The following is a 20,447-nucleotide window of genomic DNA, read 5'->3' on the forward strand; positions in this document are numbered from 1 at the left end:
CTTTTGTAGCTATTTGCCAAACTGCAGAGAACTATTTCAGGGTTAATTAAGTTTGGTTCAAAGCTTACTGAATGTTGACAGCAATGCTTTTGTCACTTCTGACAATTGACAATTCTAATAAAACAAACATTTTATATCCTTGTATTTCTAAGTATAGCTCTTTTGACTCTACCAGAACCTAAATAAAGCAAAACACACAGTTCTTAGCTATTCAACTGAGCTTTGCAGTTTCTATGCACACTGTTTGCTGTGAACTGGATGTACAGAACTTAATGGGAGCTGGAGAACTGGGTCACTCTTGACTTCGGCATCATCATCTCATTTGGTCCACACCATCACAGCAAGCAAGTAGCAATTTATAAGTTAAAATTTACTATGCATTTATTCCATGCACTCTTCAGCAGCTCTTGCTTCAAAGCATACTAACAAGAGGTTAGCTGTGACTGAAACAAAGCAAGTAGCATCTGCCTTGACTCAGGGATGTTGTACAAAGCTTCAAAGTGTGCTGTAAATTATAAACACTAGGTATTTCTTTAGTACTTACATTTTTACCAGGACACTTTAGGACAGCCTGGATTCTCTTGCTGTGTTTTCAAGCATCTGAAAAGGTTCTGCAGATCACGCTTAATGTTTTGAACTGAAGCACAATCTCTGCACATCCAGTATTTCGCATGTCTAATTTCAACAGCTGTGGTTTTATTGACGCATCTCATATTGCTCACAACAGATTAACATCTCTTCTGCACAGTGGAATTTTAATCTAGAAGTGACCAGCATTTAGTCAGTTACTGCACTTGTGCCCTCATTTGTAGAGAGCATCATCTTTAGTCAAACAATTCAAACAATTAAAACACTTATAAGCATGTTTGCTCAATTTAAAAAAAAAGAATGAGAAGTTAGTAATTTTCATTTCTATTTCATCGGATTATTGCCTTAAGTAGTGGCTTCCATCAGAATAGCCTCAACTGATTTCCAGTCAATAAATCACCAACCACTGTATTTCTCTGCTCATCATCCTAAATGGTATTCTTCTTGTCAGTGTCTTCACAAGTGTTACTGACTGCGACCCCAGAAATAATTTCAAAAGCAATGACTTTCTGGTAGTTCTGGATTCCCTGTCATACTCCAGCTATGAATGTACTGCACTTTTCCATAGCTGTAGGATTGTGTTCCATGCCAGTCAAAAATACTTAATTTTCTCTACTACCACTACCATCCAAAAACTACTGTTATACAATGCTGTCCAGACTTAACACAAACAACTCTCTCAGTATTTTCCTGTATTGCAAAACATAATGTGATTCCATTTTTGTGAAATATTACCACTTACACTTTGTAATTAAAATACTCATTATTTGTACTTAAACAGTTACTGTGTTAAAAGTTTAAAAAAATATAGTTAAAAAATAATTCCTATCTTAAATCACAGGATATGGCTCAAGATTTCACTTTTATGACTGCAGTCCCATGACAGGAATCAACAGCCCCTTAATCCACTCAGAACTCATACCAGGTTGAGTCAGAATCTCAAGAACTGAAGACTGATGTTCCTGAAATCTCTTCTTTCATCATGGGGATCAAATCCATAAGCCCAACACTGCAAGAACACACAAGAAACCCAAGTGCTGGATGGAGGGGAAAGGCTGATGACAAGCTTTGGAGAGAGAAATCATTTTTGGGTAGATATTAGCCAACAAGCTTGTTAACTTTTGTTAAGAGTGACCTTTTTTGGTTTTGTTCTGTTGTTGGTTTTAAATTGAAATTCTTGACATGTTAGATTTGGTACAAGAAGTATTTACATAAAATGAAAAAACTGTTTATATAACAGCAAAAGAGACAGAACATACATCACAGCAGCGATAGTTTAATAGTATCAGACAACTGAAGGAAGTTTGGCCTGACAAAGTACTTCATACTGAAATGTTTTTATTAATTATTTAAGCTCTATATTGGAAAAACAAGAGAACCAGAATCAGGTATTAGGAAACTGACATATGAACGTAAGTAAATCTCCTTATGTCACTGTTGTCAGACATCATAAAATAGTCTGATTCTATATTCTGATGCTCTCTCACTCTTTGCAACAATTAATCTTCATCTTGTATTTCTAACAAGCAGAGCCGATCTTCTTTCATTCTCTTCAGGCTTTTTTTAAATGCCCTGTTTTTTTCTTCATTGAAATATTTTCCTCACTACAGAACACAAGAATTGTTACTTCCCAGTCTCTCCTTACCATGAGACCCTTCACAGCAGTATCAGAAGTGTTTCACAACTGAAGTCACCTTCCAGTCAGTGGTAGCTGAGTCGGGACATAAAACAGTTGAGACAGCAAAGGGTCACTAACACTCAGGAACATACAGCTCTGGAAAGCTTGAAGTCTTCTACTCCATTACAAGCTCCTTCCTACACCCAATGTATATTTTCATACGCTTCTTGGTTATCAATTCAATTCCAAGTTTTGCCTAGTTCTCTACCCAAATCCAGATTGCCTTCAAAAACCTATACATACTTTTCCTCCCAATTTTACCATGTAGCCAAACTACCTCCCTGTCAAGCAAGACTTTAATCCACTCTCCTTTCCTCCTGACATCTATTTCCTGGGCATCACTCTATCCCTGTTCTGGCTCATCTTGTTTTGACTTGCATAAACCCAAACTATTTCCCCCAGACCTCACTGGCTACTAACTAGCTGGGCAAGATTTAGTCCCATTGTCATTCACCCAGTGTCCTACCGCTGCTACACCACTTACAAGTGGTCTTTCTTCCCTGGCTCCTTGTCCTCTCACACAGCTGCTTATTACATGTCACAGCTCTCTTGCCTCAACTTCCAAAGCCAGCTTCTTCCTCCATGCTGCCTATACCTAGCAAGAAGGAATCTTCTCCCATTTCCAGTGGCTACACTGAAAGAAAACTGTCATATCTAGGCTCCGCCTGTCTTTAATGCCTAGCAAGTTCCCAAGTGTGCCGAAGTAAGTCAAACATTGGTAAGTCTAAAGTGACGACAAAAAGAAGGGCTCCTGAAGCGGAAGACGTGGCACTATCTGCCTCAGAGGGCTGCTCACCTACCTTACCTCGAAGCCACTGTATTTCAGGGGCACCCGAGACCCTTCCACGTACACAAGACTCCAGCGGTGCCTGCCACAGGCCTGCCCTGCGACCTGCACCCGTGCTCCGGCACATCACCCTGGCGATGTCGCAGCCGGGCAGCGTACACACCCGCACCGCCCCGGGACCGGCTCGCAGCCCGCCGGGAGGACCCCGCCATCCCTCCGGGCCGGCCGGGGCCGCCGCCGGGCGGGGCGCTGGGCACAGGGGAGGCGGTGCTGCTGCGCCGCCGCTGCCCCGGGCGGCTCGGCCCGGCCCTGCCCCGCGCTGCTGGGCGCAGGTGCTTAAATAGCGGCGCCGGCTGCGCTGCCGCGTCCTTCGCGCCGCGGAAAGGTAAGGGGGGGGTGGGCAAGGCCGCCTTTGCCCGCGCCGCCCGGGGAGGCCGCGGGGCCCTGCGGCTGTGCCGCCACGGCGGGGCGGGCTGGGGAAAGCCGGGTCTCGGGGTGTTGGGGACGGTCCGTCCCGGGTGTGGGGGCAGCCCGGGAGCGCGGTGAGAGGGGCCGCGGAGGGCGGGCGCCGCCAGGGCGGCTCGTCCTCCGTCTGCCCCCGGTGAGGGGCCGCGGCGGGCGAGCGGGGTCGTGCCGCGTCTCCCAGCCGCCGCCATTCCCGTGTTTTCACTCTCCTGCAGGGTGCGAGCGCAGCTGCCCCCAGCCGGCGTCTGAATTACCAGGGGCGTAAGTGTCCGGTCTTTTCCCTGGAGAGCCCACGGCTCCCCACACTGCTTCCACAGTGAGCTTTACGCCGTCTCTGTGAAAGGATGGAATATCTCTGAAGGGGTCTCTTCATCTGTTCTGCTGACACACAGTATTCTCGTGGCTGATGCTGGCATGCGACTGGGAGTGCACAGGTGAGGAGGCTCAGATGCTGCTCCCTTGCGGAGAGGTGGTGGACAGGCTGCCCTGCCCTACTCCTTGCTCCAGAATGATGTACGGGAACTTTCGGGACATGGTCCATCCTGTTGAAGACCTTAGTGTGTCTTAAAACACCAATTGACTTAGAATAGGGCATGCCTGATGCACTGCTGCATGAGGAGGGGTGTGCCATGGAATGCTGCCTTTCCTAGATGGAGTAGAGCTTACTTGCTTGTCCATTAAGTTGTCTGTGGCTTAATGCCCCAGGCCAGCCTCAAGAAGCTGGGGCAGGATGGCTTCAGGTAGCTTTTGGAGCCCTACGTCTCCCTGATGGTCTCCTTGGTCTGTCCTGTGCACCAAAGATCTGTAAGTCTCTTTGTCTTGTGCCTTTTGCTACTTTGAGGTACATCAGCCCTATGGGACAGAATTCCCATAAATGATCTGTCTTGTGTTACCTTTTTGAAAAATGTCAGCTCTGGCTTTAACTGTGTCTGCCTTCTCCCCAGTCTCCCTGCAGGTACTCTAGAAAATAGGAGATGTTTTGCCACGGCTCTTGTGTGCCACTAGTGTGTCATGTAAAAAGCATCCCACCCACAAGCATGGAACCGTTCAGAGCTAATTTTTGAATCCAGGTGCTGTCCTAGTTGCCTGCATGGCATCCAACCAACAGGTTACCAAGCTTTGTTTTGCAAGCTCCTCATTGTGTTTGGCATCTTTGCATCCAGCTGTGGCATCAGTATTCTTCCCTGATGAAGTGAGTGAGGAACATGTGTGGATTAGCTTTTACTGTAGCTGCTTTTCTCTTGAAGCCCAAAGGGACAGGAGTTGGCAGCTTTGCAGAATGCTGTTCTTTCTAGCACAGATCAGAATCCCTGACAGTTCTGGTTTGTGGTGAGAAGGATCCCGGGGGCACATGTGTCTGGAGACTGGCAGGATCCCACTTTCTGGAATTTCCTGCTGCAGCTGTTTTCTAGCACTTTTCTAGACACTGACTCCTAGCCCACCTGCAAGTCATAAATCATAGCACAGCATTACCCTTCCTATACTGTGAGCTGAAACAATGATTTTGTCAACCTGAATGGGCAGAGTTTCCCTCGTTAGTAATCTTTACACACAGTGTCTAAATCTTAGAATCTTCCTCCTAGGATATCAGAGTTGTATATTCTGTGACGTAAGAGCATTGTCAAGCACTGATTAGAGACTGCATACATAAGAGATCAAATTGGATGTATTTGACATCTCAGAACTTGTTAGAGTATGTAGTCTTAATGTTGCTTGAAAGTAGAAAACTGAAAGTACATCCTTTGGGCATCTCCCCCTGGTTCTTCAAATAAGTTCCTCCATGGAGAGGGAAGAGTGTGGGGATGAAGGTTGCACATTCCAATTTAGTTTAATCAGCTGTACTCATTGATGGGTGTCTCTGCTGAATGTCAGGTTAAGAGTCCAGTCCAGGGGGAAACTCTGTGTGTGTAAAGAACAGAAAATTGTGTGGGTACAGAGGCAGATGAGAACAAAGAAGGAAATTAGGCATAGGGAATGAGAAGAAGTAGGGAGCCATTCATGTTTTGACATGGAAGTTAAACTGAATGAAGTTGAGAGAATTTTTCCTTACAGGTAGCTTGACCTATAAGGAATCGTGATTTAATTTGAAACCTGGGAAGAAAAATAAAATAAGACATGACAGAAAATAATCACGCAGTGGCAACTTCCCAATAGCAGTTCAAGCTTTCCACTTTTTCCAAAGTTTGAAGTCCTTGAAAAGGATGGCTTGAAAATTCTACTGGGATTTCCATTGTGGACTACAACTGACAGGGTATTATAGTTTTTGAAATAGCAATACAGACTAGACCTGATCCTTCTGCATGAAAGTATTTGTGTGCTTTTGCAAGCAAAAAGAGGGGGAACTGGGCCTAGTCTGAGAAGCATAAAACAGAGGGTTAGCAGTGTTGTAATTCTTCCAATGCTTTTTTTTTTTTCTTTTTAATTCTGTGTTCCTGAATTCATAATGTCTGCATGAGGCTATCAAATTTCATATGAGTAAGAGGAAAGTAAATTTATAGCTCTGGTGTTTGCAGTGGAAATCTTGGACAATAGGACTTTTTTGTCCTCTGAAGGCTGAAGAAGAATTGTAGCAGAAATGTTTTCAAATTCTTGAAGTTGCCCATAATGTGAAAGTTGTAATACAACTGTTATACACAGAAATGGCAAGAAGTTGTGATGTTATTTCCTGTTCCATATACCTGGCATGGGCCTGACTTAGAAAAAGGTGAAGCACTATATCATTTAAGTTAAGCTTATAACCAGACTTCCATTACCAGCTATGTTTCCAATTCCCTTTTCCCCAAAGGGTAAATTCCCCTATATCAATATGCCTGTGGGGATATCAGATCTAGTGGAAATATTTCAAGCACACAGTCAATTTAAGGCTTACTTCTTTGTTAAGATACTTTTTATTGAAACACAAGAAATAAAGCTTAATCTTGCATGAGGTTTTCTGTTTAAATTTCATGGTAGTGTAAATGAAAATTAGTCCTCTCTTGGATTTTGCAGCACAGAATCTGTGGCTTTCATCTTCAAAGCCACAACAGACTGTTCTAAATGTTCCTTCTTTTGTGGCCTGAAAGAATTGAAAAAATATGCACATGCTTAATTTCTAATGTGTGTTTTAACTTAATCTCATAACAAGATTGGTGAAAGAGAAGCAGACGCTGTGTTGGAGTAATGAGAACAAACCTCTAGATTTTTCTTTTTCGGGGCTATACATTTGTATTTACTTCTTTTTCCCCCTTTCACATTTTTTCTTTTGTCCTAATTTACTTGTACTTATGTCTATGTTTTCTTCCCTAGAGGGAACTGCAAAGAAAGGCTTTAGAGTTCTGTCTAATTATAGTGTGGTGTTGTTATAACGGTTAATGTGCCTCAGCAGAAAAATATCTCAAGACAGTTGTGTCTGGAACTGGGTTTTGTTGGGATTTTTTTTTTTTTTGGTGGTGTTCTTTTTTTGTGTGTGTGTTTCAGAGGCCCTTTAGTCAGCTTTGTATATTTGTTGGTAAGTCAGTAAATCTCAGCCACCTCGGGTAACTTATGAGAATAGGGAAAATTTCTAGACAGGAAAGAGCATATGCAGTTATCAGAAACAATTTTATTAATTTAGGAAAGACCACTGTAATCAAGGAAGGGAGAGTGACTAACCCAATCCATTTTCTCTGCTCAGAAGAAGAGCCTTCAGACTGACTGTAGCTCATGGAGTATTGAAAGTGTGCTGAGGTAAAGGTCTTCCATTTGAAATCAATCAGAGTTTCTGTAATTTCTTTTTTTTTTGTGACAAGATGTCCTATCTTTAGTGCTCTTTATAACCATTTTTTCCCCAGTGTAAATCTGACTCTTCTACCAAGGGAACCTCAGTTAGCAGTTTTTCAGACCAATCTTAGTAGAGGGCTAGACTAAATTCAGAACCTTGAAGAATCACTTTGCAGACATAGTTTACAAATTAACTGATCACAGTAGTGGAACACATTAAGGGAAGGTCCTTCAGTTTTACTATTCAAGATAGCCAGATAGGAGATTTTGTTGCTTCCTGCAGTGGCCTTCTTGCTGTGTTTCCTTATCTGTCAAGTCTTGTGCTTACTGTGCCTTTTAACTGCATGATATGCTCTGCCTTCTCCTGTGCTGTTGGTGGACCTCGTTTGATGTTCAACAGTAAAACCTGTTGTAACTTCATCATTCGTGTGTCTGCTCAGCCAATTCTTTATTTGGGTTCTGCTCTTACAAGTGGCTAAGATTGCCTTGCATTGCAGATAAATAATTATGTATTTGAGTGACTAGGGGGTTTTATGGTTGTGTTTTGTTTTCATCCCAGTGGGGCGCTGCAGTTACTGGGGAGTGACACAAAGCATGTTGTGGCTGACGCATGTTCAACAGTTTGCTTCCAGAAATCTCATAATGATACTTTGTTTTTCTTGTGGAATAACTGTTGGTGAGGCATATGTAAGGAGGATCCAATCTAATCGGACTGTGTTTTAGCTTCCAGTCATCTGAATTAGTAGCAGGGCAGTGGAAGCTGGTAGAGAAAAGGCTGAAGGTTAACTAACAAACAGCAGTAACTAAGTCAATTTCCTGCTTCCATCTGTGACAAACTTCACCAGTCCCTATATATATCCTTCCTCATATATCTAAGTCATAGGTGAAATTCTCTGTCATGGGAGACTGCTGGTAAGGGGAAGAGGGCACTGGTAAAACAGTGCAGCATGAGCAGTGGTAAAACAGTGCAGCATGATACTTCCTACACTTGGTATGGAACGGCTTTTTTCATGGTTTATCTATGAGACTTGTTCTTTTCTGTAGTCTGAACTTCCCCTGTGTTTCAAGTTGGCTTTTGATGGATGATAGCCAAGATCTCCATGGTTGCTATTCACCGTGGAGGGGAGTACAGATGTTCATCTGAGCCCTGTAGGCCAGAGTGTCAGAGCAGCACAAACTTCCTTGTCAGTAATGGCAGAATTTTTGCTTTTTTTTTTTCCCTAGAGCTCACTGAATGGAACTCTCTTCTAACTTTCAGTTAGGCTTTCCCAGCTGCAGTTTACCCACATCCAGCAGATTTGTTATCCATATGAGCTGTTATTGACCTCAACACTATTTTCTATTTTCTTCTATTTTACTTCTGAATCTAGACTCTTGTGGGCTCACAAGCCTTCTGCGAACTGCCTTTGTTAATTTTTAAAAGATTTTTGGAGCACAGACAAAGGATTCAGAAGTAGGGGAAGTTGAAGTGTAAGAGCACTATGCTTACTAACTCTAACTATGGAATCAGTGAGAGTTGAACTACATGGTATTTAGAATGTAGGGGTTTGGGATTTGGTGATTTTTTTTTTTTGGTCATTTCAGAACAGAATGAAAAATTTTCTCTATGCTTACTTTTACAACTATATAGAACAGGAAGCTGATTTAAGAAGAGAAACAGAAAGGACTTTATTACCTGTAGAAGGAGAAGCAAGACTTATGTGCTTTGAAAAGGTATGTATTAGAAGTTTTACTTGGTTAAAAAGTCCAATAGTCATTGCTTATTTGCAGTAGAATACTGTCTCTCAAAAGCTGTCACTCCCTGCTGGTCACAGAAGTTTCCTGTAGCTTTCTGTTTTCAAGGGGAAAGCTAACCTGTGCTTGTTCCAAATGTTCAGCCTTTGAAAATAATGTCTTCTTAATCATAAGACTGTTTCTCTAAAGAAACAGTTCATTTAGCTGTGCAACAGCAATTACAGTTGATTTAAGTATAACTAAAGCAAATTCGGTCTTTGTATTGGCATTTAACACCAGCAGACTTGATTAGGCCCTGTAATCCATAGTGGAGGTACTACAAAAGAGAAAGTACAGGAGAGTATACAATAAAGGCTGAGTAGCAAAATTGGAAGTAGAAAATATAATGTAGCTAGTCTCTGAGGTTTTTTTCTTTTGATTTTTGTATTTTCATGTTCACAGATCTACTGTAGTTTGCTGCCATTTAATGCTAACAACTCATCTGCTTGAGGAGATTCTGTTGTAATGTATCCAGTGGCTGTTCCTGCACCAGGAGGTGAAGGAAATAACGGACAGCATGGGAAACTTATTTTTTTCCTTTTTGTTTTTGGAACTGTGTTGCTGTGTGCTGGATTCCTGCTTTCAGTCTTTATTCTCCAGTCATGCCCATCCGGAACCTTCAGTGACTGTAATGAGGTCCTTAAGGCTGCTGGGCCAGTGCTGGCTGTAACTGGACTGGTTTGTGTTTTACTGGCACGATCAAGGGCAAGGATGTATATGAGACAAAGACAATTGCAAAATGAGCAGGTGTACAGCCTTGTTTTTTGCCATGGAAACTGTCAGTTTGCCCAGTTTCTCATATTTGGATTCCTGTTTTTAACTAGTGGAATGCTAATTAGCATCCTGGGAATTTGGGTTCCTGGTTGCAGCCCTGGTTGGCATACCATACAACTCAACCACACCGGCAGTTCTGATGTGAACCTCCAGGGCTGTGGATTCCTGTCACTTCAAATCATGGGACCTTTGATTGTGCTCACTGGGTTGTGTTTCTTTGTGATAGCTCATGTTAAAAAGAAACAAAACTTAAATCTCAACCATGAATCTTGTGAAAGTGAAGAACATCCTCAGAGCCCTGAATCTTTTCACGTTACAGTAGGTGGGTAAATAATGTTGGAACTTTATATTTGAGAGTTAGTAGGGATTTTTTCTCACTAATTATTTATCTCTGAATATTACTTATTCAAGTTCTAGGCATGTCAGTTCTGGCATGTCAAGCCAGCCAAAACAGAAGAATGTTGCTTTGTGTCATATGTTTTCTGTATGGTCAGTTCATCTACCTTTCTCACAAAGGAAAACCTCTCCTTTGGCATAAAAAAGAAGGTCTGACTGTCTGTGTAAAGGAAGCAACATAACATGACACTAATGAGTCCAATCCCAATTCCTTTCTCAAAGGATGTAGTTGACGCTGCAGATCACAGGTCTAATGAATTCTGTGACTATATTTAAGATTTCTTTTAACCTTGAGCCTCTAACTCCTTAAACAGAAGAATCTGATTCATAAGCAGTGTATTGTATTTTTTTTTTAAATTACGGCCATATCTTCTGTCCATCAGAGATATAATTGCAAGATGCCTCAGCTAATTGCACAGTTTTTGAGCAAATGTGGTATGTTAGCAGAGAATAATACTCTGTATGTAGCACTGGTTTAATGCCAAATAAATACATTCCATGCGTAGGTTGTTCTGATAATTCTGATTACGCTGATTATTGTAGTAAACTCACTGATTAATTAAAAGTCAGTCATTGCTTGACTGTCATCTGATTGACTGAACTTGAAATTCATAATGAAATTCAAACCTGTTTATAGACCTGTAACCTGGTGACCTTTAGGAAACAGGAGGCTTTGAAGTCAGTTTTCCAGCCACCAGGATAAAGCAGTAGGAAGGAATTCAGATTGTCTTTTAAGGCAAGAAAGTGAAATTAGTGGATTCCTTTTATACTTCAGTCAGGAAAAGTAAAACTGAAAGGCTGAGGGTAGAGGTCTGATTTTCAGTGTTGTTCTGGAACAATGGTGACTTCGTTAGAAAACACTGCCTACGTCACAAATCAAGAATTTTGATGCTCTCTGAACTGTCCCAGCACACAAATTACAAAGGAAGAAAAGGTGCCAGGCGTCTTTGAATGTTTATGTAAATTATGCCAGCTCACTGACTGATACAAACTTTGTTTTTTAAAAAAAAGTTTCAAACTTCAATTCCGAAGTTGCAATTGGCAGATATGCTGCATAGTACACTTAATAGCAAACTGTGTATCAATAGTCCTGGTTGTGGTTATTGTTCCTTGATCTGCAAGTAATTCAGTAGAGAAACTGTCAAGGCGCACAAAATCAGTCATCGGAACCATTAATTACTTGAATTCTTTCATTATAGCATGGCAGTAGATGTGCAGAAACTTAGACTGACCTATTTTAGACATGTGAGTAAAACTAAATACTTGCCTACCCTTAAAATGAGCCAACAGTAACTGTGCTTTGCACTTTCAGTTTCTGAAGACAGACAACAGTGTTTGTGTCTCTTAGCTACATGGAACAGTCCCCTTCCCCAGAAATTTAATTTTTTTTAGAAATTTAGTTTTCTAAATTAAATTTTTCATTTATGAATATGCTGCATCTTTATTTTTCAATGATTTTGGTTTTGAATGTACCTCTGGCATTCTCTAACAGCCTAGAATATAACAATTCTGTATGTGGGATCATTGCACTCTGTCTTAAAAGGTGGCAAGTACAAATTGTAAGATACTGTTAAAATAACCAGTGATGCTCAGTTTTTCAGAGGTAGTAATTGGTGTTTTTAATTCTAGGTGATGCTGTAATGGTATTCCCACCCCCACCACCTCCTTATTTTGCTGACCCTATGTCACCAACTGTGACACATTGTCTTATGTCAAGTGTTTTGCCTACAAGTGAAAATCCTCCACCATATCACTCTATCTTCACTGATGGGTAAGGCTGTGTTCTTCTCTGTCTTTGGAAATCTGAGCTGTTTCTCAAGGTATCTGAGATTTATGATCTTATATAGTCACTGTTAATTAACTACTAGCCATAACAAAGTTTTCTAGTGCATAACTTAACTTACTTCAACTACCTTACTTGACTTGGCATTAAAACATTGCAGTATACAAGAGAAATTACAAACTGCAAAATGTCCTTTATGAGGATTAAATTCTTACCAGTTTATTATGATTGGAAAGAATGTCTAAAGTGAAAACAAAGTCTTAGATCAGTGGCCCTTAGAGTGGATTTCTTCCACAGGTTGTCCAAGAGAAGATGCCCCTGGCAGCAGTGCTTCAACGGCATGATATCCACATTGCCATATTTTAGAAGCCTCTGTAGAACGAATGCACCAAGCCCTTCATGACATCTACCCACAGTCACTTTATCTGTCAGTGTGCTCAGTTCTCCTGTGTCCCTTATCTCACTGCTTGAGGAAGTGAGATGTCCTGTGCTGGTCTGCCTTGTTCCTACTCTGGCAGTGTGTCGAGATCAAAGGATACTTTGATATTGCAGGAATGACCAGAGAGCTGATAAGGGAGGTTGTGAAGCCAACTTCATCTCAAGATGATGTGCCTTACCCATGCAGCCATTCTTTAAATACATTTTGTATAGCTGATGTGCTAGATGCTGCCACCACCAAGCTCAGGGATTAGGAGCTGCCAAATTACCTGTTGGAGCAAGTCTAGAGAAAGCCACCAAGTTTGTTATAGAAGTCTGGAGTATTTCTGCTTTGAGAAAATGCTGAGAGAATTGGGTTTGTTCAACCTGGAAAAGAGAAAGCTTCAGGGTGACCTAATTGCAGCTTTCCAGTATCTGAAGGGAGCCTACAAGATGGAGAGGGACTTAGAAGAGCATGTAGTGACAGGACAAGGAGAAATGATTTCAAATTGAAAGAGTAGGTTTAGATTAGATATTAGGAAGAAATTCTTTACTGTGAGGGTGGTAAAGCACTGGAACAGGTTGCCCAGAGAAGCTGTGAATGTCCTATCCCTGGAAGTGTTTAATACCAGATTGGATGGAGTTCTGAGCAAACTGGTCTAGTGAAAGATATCCCTATCCATGGCACAGTGGGGTTGGAACTAGATGATCCAGACCATTCTGTGATTCCATGGTTTAGTTTTGGGCCCCTCATGACAAGAAAAATACTGAGGTGCTAGAGCATGATGAGATGAGAGAAGGGCATCAAAGCTCATGAAGGGTCTGAAGCACAAATCCTCTGAGGACTGACTGAGGGAGTGGGAGTCTTTCAGTCTGGAGAAAAGGAGGCTCAAGGGATACCGTATTGTTCTCTCAACTACCTGAAAGGAGGTTTTGGCAAGGTGAAGGTCAGCCTCCTCTGCCAGGTAACAAGTGACTGGACAAGAGGAAATGATATCAGGTTGTGCTAGGGTTGGTTTATCTTAGCTGTATGTTTGGAAACCTTTTCACAGAAAGGTTTGTAAAGCATTGGAACAAACTGCGCAGTAAAGTTGTGGAGTCACCATCCCCTGAAGTGTTGGAAAATCCTGTGGATATCGTTTAATAGTGAGGACATGGTTTAATGGTGATGGTGCTAGGTTGTCAGTTGGACTTGACGATCTCGAAGATCTTTTCCAAGCTTAACAATTCTGTTATTCTAAGAGCCTCAGCTGCCTGGCTGTATCCAGTCATAGTAGTTGATGGACTGCTGCTTTAAGAGCTTTCCACTGTAGTCCAGATTTTTCCACCCACATAAGGGAGTGTGTTCCATGACCAGCTGTACCAACTATGTGCCTGATGTCAATGGTACTTCAAAACTCTAGTGCTAATCTGCCTTTTGAAGCAAGCAAGCACAAACCCTTTCCCTGCCTGAAGGCCTAAATGCCACTGGAAAGGGATGCTTGTGTTAGCAATGATGTTTGTTCTTGTTACCACACTTTGTACAGACATGTCTGTGGGGTTTTTTTAGCAATCCTTTGAAGTATACCTGGTGGATTGTTGAGGTTCAGCTTCGCTGTGTGATCAACTCAGTTCTCTAGTCAATCACTCTCAACAAGCGCATTGTACTATCTTGTTTTGTAGTGCCCTCCTCCAAACTCATTCTCCCCATCAGTGCTGGAGACGGCAAATGTCTCCTTCTGTTGCTGTTAGCACAACCCAGACTGTGGTTTTGCCTTTTGTCAAAATCACTTTCTTCTTTATTAACATAGAATAAACACCTCTATCAAAAACCTTACTCACTCTTCCTTGCTACCAGTATAACACTCTCGTGCACAGGGGGACTGGACCCCAAACAAAAAAATGAGCATATTCATATCACCTAGGGAAAAGAGATACTCAGTGTTTGGTTTCCATGGGCTGAGGTTGTCCAGCTTGAGGTTGATGACTTGTGTTGAGGGTTGCAATGCCTGTTAAGGCCTAGCTATACACACGGTTCACTCAGTTTGCTGCTTTTCCACTTAAATTGCTGTAGAGAGAGTTCTTTTTGTACTAAGCTGATGAGAATCTGTTGATTACTCAGTGCCTACCTGCCAATTCAGGATGACAAGAGTAGATGTAGGGATGAGAAGATGTCAGAATTGATAGAACAAAAGTGCTTTGTGGAGGACAGCAGCTCTTATGACCAGGCATGAATTGTTGTGTGAAGAAACATTTTATTTTGTTCAGTATAGAAGTTTTTGCCTGTTGTCATGTTGCAAGTGAAATATATCAGCTCTTGGAGTTATACTAATGCAATCAAAGGACAGAGCAATAGGAGAGCCAGTAAGCTCCTGCTGCTGAAAAAGAAAATTTACATGACACAACTGTTCTTTTTGGGCAGGGTGAAGGTATCCGCAGCTGGATGGTGCTTCATACCAGCTGCTCCTACTGCTGGAGTTAGGCACCACACTGAGCCTGTCTGTGCTACAGCTCCAGCATGTGCTGTAACTCCCTTCTGACATGTTCACTGATGTATGTAGAAAGCAAATGGATGTGTGTGAAGAAATTACTTGTCCTGAGTGTGAACCTGGACCTGCTGCGGAGTTTCAAGCAGCTGAGAGAGTGACTTTTGTACCACTTGTCTGAAAAAGGACAGGGCAGCAAACTGAGAGCCACAAGTCCTCTCTATCCTGCAATTTCAGGCTCTGAGTTCAGATGTGGGCTGCCTGCCATGTGCTTGGTAAAATGTGCAAGATTCATACCATCATAGTATATCTTGAGTTGGAAGGGACCTGCAAGGATCATTGAGTCCGGCTCCTGGCCCTGCACAGGACAGCCTCAAGAATCACATCATGTGTCTGAGAGTGTTGTCCAAATGCTTCTTGAACTCAGACAGGCTTGATGCTGTGACCACTTCCCTGGTGAGCCTGTTCCAGTCCCCACCCACCCTCTGGGTGCAAACCTTTTCCTGATACTCAGCCTAAACCTCCCCGACACAACTTCAGGCCACTCCCTCTGATCCTGTCACTGGTCACCACAGAGAAGAGATCCATGTCTGCCCCTCCTTTTCCCCTCACAAGGAAGTTGTAGACTGCAATGAGGTCTCCCCTTGGTCTCCTCTTCTTCAGGCTGAACAGACCAAGTGACCTCAGCTGCTCCTTATACGACTTCCCTTCAAGGCCCTTCACCATCTTCTCTGCCCTCCAATTGGACACTCTCTAAGATTTCAATATCTTTCTTATATTGTGGTGCCCCAAACTGCACACAATATTCAAGGTGAGGCCACCCCAGTGCAGAGCAGAGTGGGACAATCCCGTCCCTTGACCGGCTGGGGATGCTTTGCCTGATGCCCCCCAGGACACAGTTGTCCCTCCTGGCTGCCAGGGCATTGGTGACTCATTGACCAGGACCCACATACCCTTTTCTGCAGTGTTGCTTGGAAAGGGATTATCAAAGGGTGTGAAAGAACTCAAAGAGTGCGTCCTGCACTGAAAAAGGTCAAATAAAGGGTGGTGGGAGAATGGCAAAAAACCTAGTTCCTCAGACTTTCTGTGAGCCCTCCCTGCTGGTGCACAGAGCAGCAAAGAGAGCTGACATACCAGTCAACCTCTCTTTCCTTCATCAATTCTTCAAAATCCTCTCCAGCTGGATCAACTGTCTCAACACAGAAATATTCAGTTTTGGTGCTCTGAACTTTGTGTGATCCGGTCAGCATTGTTGATTGCCTGTCTGGACTTCTCTGTCTTGTGAGCATGTATACACAAAGAGGCACTTTGTTGAGACAGTGTCTAGTGGAATGGATAAAACACCTCAATGCTGGATACAGAAACCCAGAATCTCTGACCTCCTGCTTTGGTATTCTGTGACTGGAGGTGCTTTAATAGAAGAGAAGCAATGGCCTCATTGCTCATAACATAGTGCCATGGTTGAAGATCCCAAATATGGCAGAGAATAATATTTCATATATGGATGGCTACTAGGCAAAGGTGATTTGCCTCTTCAGTCCATTGCTTGGTATTCTGTCAGCAAATGCTGTGGTGAAGGCTGTGCTGGATGAGAAAGCTTGTAGTAAGCTGAGTCGTGGTCTGATCCCAGAATTATTTTTTTTTTATTCCTGCAACCTGTTACATAGCACCTCAGCATTTGTCTTTTAGTATTTCTCTCTCTATTAAACATGCACCCTCACCGATCAGTCACAGCACTGAAGATGAGGTGACTATGCACTGTATTCCTGCTCCTCACTCAGTACTGGTACAGATGTATGCACAAAGGCAAAAGTCAGCTCTGGGAGCGAGTCATGAGGAGAGAGGAGTTCTTCTCTTTCCTTGGAAAGCAGCTGAAGCAATGTGCTGAGGGCAAGATGAGCAGGGTATCAGAACAATGTGGGTTCAACCAGTTTGGATTCAGTTGTGATCGTCAGAAGAGGACAGTGAATACTTGGCTGCCTGCCTTGAATGTCACTGGGAACTTTGCAATCTGGTCATGTCTGGTTGCTTCTGTTCCTCTGGCTCTGAGCAGGAATATGACTCCTTATGTCTGTCATGGATTGCTGGAATGCCTAGTAAAAGTTTCAGATGGCCTTTCATGCGGGGTCTCAAATGGCTCAGGATTGTGATTTTTGTGATGCAGTTCTAAGTCTAGTAACTCTCTTTCATAAGGGAAGGGGACAGTGTGTATGTGATATACTACAAAAGGGAAGATACATTAGGAGCTTTGGATCACAAGAAAATTTAATAAGATTGTGAGATAGCACTGCTGAAAGCAGCTAATGCCCATAAGCCAGGCTGTGACTGGTGATTTGAGAGGTTAGAAGGGAGCTTGTTTTGCCCTTCCTCTCTGAAATAATAGAATTTTCGTATGAGTCATAATGTAGCCCACCAAATGAACTCCTAATTCTTGTGCAAGTTCTTTGCTTCAGGGATTTTTAGGAAGTGTGTGCATACATGTATGTTTATGTAAGTCAAGTAGAATTTCACTCACTGTAGATAAATGAATTATGCTAATACACAGTTTTGTGTTTTATAGAGCACAGCTTGCAGATGATGAAAGAATGGTTGCTGTTAGAGACTATGAAACCATATGTACAATTTCTGGAAGCAGCTCACCTTCAGATATTTTACCAATGCTATACCTCTGCTCTGAATCTCCTCCAAAATATGAAGAAAAAGCATCAATAACAAATAATGAATATTCACCATCTTCTTCCTCATCTTTTTCATCTATTTCCTTAGCCACATCTGACATCAGCTCATAGAAGACTGTCAGTTGACTTAATTTTTAAATTAAATTGTACACAGAGATTTACAATTTTTGAATTTATTTACATTTTGTAATAAAAGCAATAATGTTGGCTGTGTCTAATTTTTCACCAGGAAGAACAATGAATTTGGATTTCAAGAAATAATAGATAATGCTAGGCTTCTGCTAAAGTAGTCTGAAGGGAGTTCACTGCAGGAATGTTAAACACTCATCTTGTTCTGTTACAGCTTCAGTTCTTATTTTTAATTGTTCTTTTTATAATGAAGGCGTTAAGTAAAGACCAACTTTTTTGATTATTTTAATTAAATCTGTTTGGAGCTTAAAAAAAAGAGAAATAATTAGGAAGTGTTTTCATTTCTATTTTTGCATGACTTTTGTGGAAAATAGTGGTTTGCGAAGTTATTGACTTTGTAAGTATCCTGAGACCATTCGCAAATAAGGATGTTTAAGCTTGGTACCAGAGATGCTGTGAAGAACTTAAATGGTTACATTTTGTTCTGCCTGGTAACAAACACTCCATAGCTTTATTTAGACTGTCTCTGGTCCTTATGTAAGTATAATCCCTATGAAAATCAGTTTTAGCTACAGTTAAGAGCCCAGAGGCAACCCTGAGGATAGTTAATAGGCTAACAGTTTAACTGTGGTAATGACTGATTTCAGGGAGATTATACTGCAGTTTTATATCATCATTCATGGTTTATACAAGGAGTGCTTGTTGTGTGAGAGTGAGCGCCACAAAGCAATGGTATCTTCCAGGTGCAGACATTACTTATCAGTAAATGCAGGAGAGGCAGTTTTGTGGAAACACATGCAACAGATGTTTTTAACCAACACAGCACTTGACAGAGCCTTCAGAAATACAACCCTCTTAGCTCCTCCATCCCTCTGCAGCCCCTAGGTTAGTGGTAGTAGCCTGTCCTCCGGATGGAGGTTCTAGTTCTATATCGTGGTTGTTTGCACCTCTTCCTGAGCAGAAGGGTTTGCTTGTAGCAGGTAATCTTTGACAGTTTACAACTTGCTCTGAACCCTGTTTGAGAAAAACAGACATGATTCTGTGCCCAGAAAAAGTGGCAAAGCTAATCTTTAGGCTGGTGAACTTGCCATCATTAAAACATCTTGCAAGAGGATGTCTGTATTGTTCAGCTGAGTCTCTGAACACCTGCGTGCTTTGGGACCTCACCTACACCTCAACTTGTATTCTGCCTTGCTGAATCTGGCTGTAACTGTGAATTAAGCATTCAAATTCCCTCCTGTGCCTAGCGAAAGGTGGTTACCTTCTGTCATCCTTCTATGAACATGCCCCTCACCTGCTGAGTGCTTCAGAGAGATGTTCAGAAGCTCCTGCATTTGCCTTTTCCAACTGTGTTGTTCACTCAGTCATGCTAGAGCAGCTCTTTGTGTAGCCACACAAAAACAAACCAGCCAGCAAGAGGTATATTTAGCCAGCAATAGAGCTGAGGGGCTTATGCACGCAAAGTAATGAGCAAACACAGCACAAAGAGGGATTTTGTATGTGGGAGCTGATTAAACTGGCATGACTCAGCCATGGGAAATGTCTGTATGAAAAAAGGGAATCCACAAAAGCCAGTAGGCATATTGTCCTCTTTTCTCTCAAATGTTTTTTACCTCATGAGTTTTTCAAGGGTGCTGCTCCTTATATGCCATCTGCAATACAAACTATGGTTTGCCATCTTTCTGATTATTCTTTTTTCAGCTTTTGTTTGACCTGTTTTAACAGTGATGCCCACTGCTGTGCATGATTTGTGCATACAAAGCCTTGCACATGTTGAAGGAGCCTGTGTCTCTCTGGATTTCTCATGCTATTCTATAACAAGGACAGAAGCTGGGATATTTTACGTGAAAGATATCATGCAACCAAGACCTGTGTTGGGTTTATGCTGTTGTCTGGAACACTCATTTTCTGAAAAGGCTTACCATCAAAAAAGTGTTTAAACAAATCTTGAAATATGTCACCATCTTCAAAAAAAATACAGTTGCATCTGGTTGCTAACTGAAAAAGTATTAACCTTTTTTGCTGCCTGCAACCTGCTGAGTTGGTTGTTCCCAAGATGTACCCAAGAGACCAGACAAATCAAGTAGTATATATTGACTCAGCTGAGTCCTCTGTAAAAGCGACATGATCTTCTTGTTTTTCTTCAAGATTGTGTTTTGATCGTCTTCAGTGTGGATCACTTTATTTCCAGAAAAGCAGTCTACACAGAAACCACAGTTTAGAAAGCTGCTGACCTGACTTCAGACTCAGTGCCTGAGTTTCCTGTGAAGGCTAGGTGTTACCTCTGAGAACAATGATTGAAAACAGAATTCCTTTCTGTATAATTCTGAGAAGACGCTTAGGAAATAGTTCAGTGTGTAGCTGTATAAGCATCTTCTACTTTTCACTCGAAGAATCATTACTTGAACACTCAGTGGATGTGCTGGGTGCATCTCCATAAAGTGCTCAGCACTGAGGGAGTTAACATAGCCAGTGCAACAGTATTTGCCTACTGTGTTTTTGAAATCTTGCAGCAAGGTCAGAAAATGTGAGTAAGGGGCTAAGCAGATCTGCCTTCAGCACTGAAGACTACCACTGGGTGAACAGCATTACAGGGAGGAATTGTTGATGTGAGGAGTAGGAGTGAAATGTCTGTATTAGAAAGGAAGCAACTCCTTGTAAAATTATAAAAGTAGCTTAAAATAATATGGAATAGCCTTTTTATTGAGGAAATGAGATACTTTACTGTCACACTAATGGTGCTATAACCCTCTTTCTGTCCTAAGGTTAGCTGAAG

The 20,447-nt window shown here is 42.0% G+C and overlaps 1 protein-coding gene across 1 annotated transcript; it reads left to right on the forward strand.

Moving 5' to 3' along the window:
* Window positions 1-3,366: 3,366 nt before the first annotated feature.
* Window positions 3,367-17,760, forward strand: TMEM171 (transmembrane protein 171). The gene is made up of 6 exons (XM_027671576.1): window positions 3,367-3,438; window positions 3,734-3,952; window positions 8,887-8,969; window positions 9,432-10,125; window positions 11,829-11,970; window positions 17,425-17,760. The coding sequence occupies exons 4-6, from the start codon at window positions 9,495-9,497 to the stop codon at window positions 17,651-17,653; spliced, it is 1,002 nt and encodes a 333-aa protein (XP_027527377.1). The 5' UTR covers window positions 3,367-3,438; window positions 3,734-3,952; window positions 8,887-8,969; window positions 9,432-9,494; the 3' UTR covers window positions 17,654-17,760.
* The last annotated feature ends 2,687 nt before the right edge of the window (window positions 17,761-20,447 follow it).

This window comes from Neopelma chrysocephalum, unplaced genomic scaffold, assembly GCF_003984885.1.
Source record: "Neopelma chrysocephalum unplaced genomic scaffold, ASM398488v2 Primary Assembly neopelma1_97102, whole genome shotgun sequence".
In the NCBI taxonomy this organism is placed as follows: Eukaryota; Metazoa; Chordata; class Aves; order Passeriformes; family Pipridae; genus Neopelma; species Neopelma chrysocephalum.